The sequence below is a fragment of the Pyrgilauda ruficollis genome, unplaced genomic scaffold (genome assembly GCF_017590135.1).
Source record: "Pyrgilauda ruficollis isolate IOZ18807 unplaced genomic scaffold, ASM1759013v1 scaffold3206, whole genome shotgun sequence".
NCBI lineage: Eukaryota > Metazoa > Chordata > Aves > Passeriformes > Passeridae > Pyrgilauda > Pyrgilauda ruficollis.
Window position 1 is genome coordinate 1 of NW_024524608.1, and position 1,975 is coordinate 1,975.

At 51.7% G+C, this 1,975-nt stretch overlaps 1 protein-coding gene across 1 annotated transcript; it reads left to right on the plus strand.

The window, feature by feature from the left end:
* Positions 1 to 805: 805 nt before the first annotated feature.
* Positions 806 to 1,712, plus strand: LOC121357295 (hydroxysteroid dehydrogenase-like protein 2; the record flags this gene model as incomplete). The annotated part of the gene is made up of 2 exons (XM_041474450.1): positions 806 to 982; positions 1,480 to 1,712. Coding segments are annotated over 2 exons (395 nt in total), but the record flags the coding sequence as incomplete, so codon positions are not given.
* Between the last annotated feature and the right edge of the window lie 263 nt (positions 1,713 to 1,975).

Sequence of the window (1,975 nt, forward strand, 5' to 3'; positions counted from 1 at the left end):
GGCTTTGTAAATTGCAAAAGCTTTCCTTTATTGCAAAAGCTTTCCTTTGTTGGAAAAGCTTTCCTGGTCTGTTAAATGTGCATGATCACTGTGGTAAAGTAAAATGCTGATCAAGTTGATGTGTTTAAACAGAATTCTCTGCATTTTAAGTAGAATTCTGTATATCTTTAAGCTCTGAGTCTTGAAGCAGAATTCGCTGTCCCTGACCCTGCCTTTGATCTCTGATCCAAATGGAAGTTGATGGTATCATTCTCTCCTTTAACCCCTCTTTTAAATGTAAAAAGATGCTATCAGGTGGGTTAAACAGATGTTGCTCAATGTTTATGGAAAGCTTTTGTATTTTATGACCTGCCTGGCAATTGTCTGAGAAAATGACATCTTCTTTGACTCTCAATCTGAAGTTCTGTATGTCCTGAACTGAACTTTGCTTGAAACTGAGTAGAGGACATCTCCCCAAATGACCAGCAGGGACCACTAGAGATCCCCGAAGAGGCAGTGACACGTACCGCATAAGGTTGCACAAGTTCAGCGATTATGCAGTAGGCAGGAGTAACTAGTATTAGATAGGCAGGTTTATGTAGATTTCAGTGTGTGAATTATCTCACATTTTAATGCTTGGTCGCCTTGATTTGTGGAAAATCTCTGCTTTGCATCTCGGGCAGAATAAACAGTGTCTCCTTCCTAAACACTTTGTCCGTGTTTAGAGAGTTCTGAAAGTTGGCAACAAAAGCAGTAAATTGATTTACAGTTTAGAAGCCTTTGCAGAAGAATTAATTTATTGGAGGTGCTGCCCTCGCATTCAAAGAGGAGAAGAAATTAAGCAGATCCCAGCAGGAAGGAGCAGATGCAGCCAAGGCTAAGACAGACTCTGCTGCAGCCACGCCATCGGGTCCTGTTGCAGAGACGTTCCGAGTTATTCAGGGGGCAGTGACTGAAGAGTACGTGAGAAGCACTCAGGGTGTCTTCCAGTTTGAGCTCTCTGGTAAGCCCATCGCTTGTGCGGCCTTGCCTGGCAAAAGGCTCTGGGTGTTTTCAGACACAAACACTTTGGAGGCTGGTCCCGAAGCAGACCAGCTCCTCTTCGTTCTGTGTGACGCTCCTGCCCCGTGCCCGCTCGAGCGGGCCCCGGGAGCTGCTGTCCCTCGTGCCGCGCGCGGAGCCTCTGTCCCGGCGCCGCCGCCCCGCGCGGGGCTGCTGTGGCCACGGACAGGGCGCTCTCGGGGCCGCGGCAGAAGCGCCAGCTGCCACCAGCTCCGTGGGCAAAGCGCAGCCTCTGGGCTCTCCTGCCCGTGGCCCCAGCCCGTGGTGCTCGGGGCGTCACGGGGGACGAGAGGTGACTCCTTGCAGAGCCCCCGCCAGCGTGCGGCTGCCGCGGAACCGCTGCAAAGGCGCACGGCCGCAGCCGTCTGGCGGGGACAAGAGAGAGGGAGGGCACAGCAGTCCTTGCTGCCTTCTCACCTCGCTTCACTCTCTGTCCAGGCGATGGTGGAGGCACTTGGTATATTGACCTGAAGACCAAGGGTGGGAACGCTGGCTTCGGAAAGCCTCCTGTGACAGCTGATGTGGTTATGAGCATGTCGAGCGCCGACTTTGTGAAGATGTTCACAGGTGAGGGACAAAGGCCTTTGTCAAGGGACGCGGGTACCGGGAAAGCCAGAAGAGCTGTCCCAGAAAAGCCTCTGCTGACAGGGGAGTAGAGTGGCTTCTCGCTTTGTGATCTGGGATTGGAGGAGCTTTTGGCTTTTTGTGGCTCAGGGGAGAGTGCAGGCAAGAACTGCTTGGATTTTTCAGCACTCCTGCATCCTGCGAACAGGAAGAGTGCAAAAGGTTACACTGCTTTAATAACCTGGTACCGACATTTTAGCCGCCAGTGTATCTTCAGAAGGAATCCAGTCAATGTGTTGGACTTGTGCTCTGTGCAGGTCTGAGCAGCGTCTCCCAAATGGGCACTGCTTGTACCAGGAGAACTTGGTAG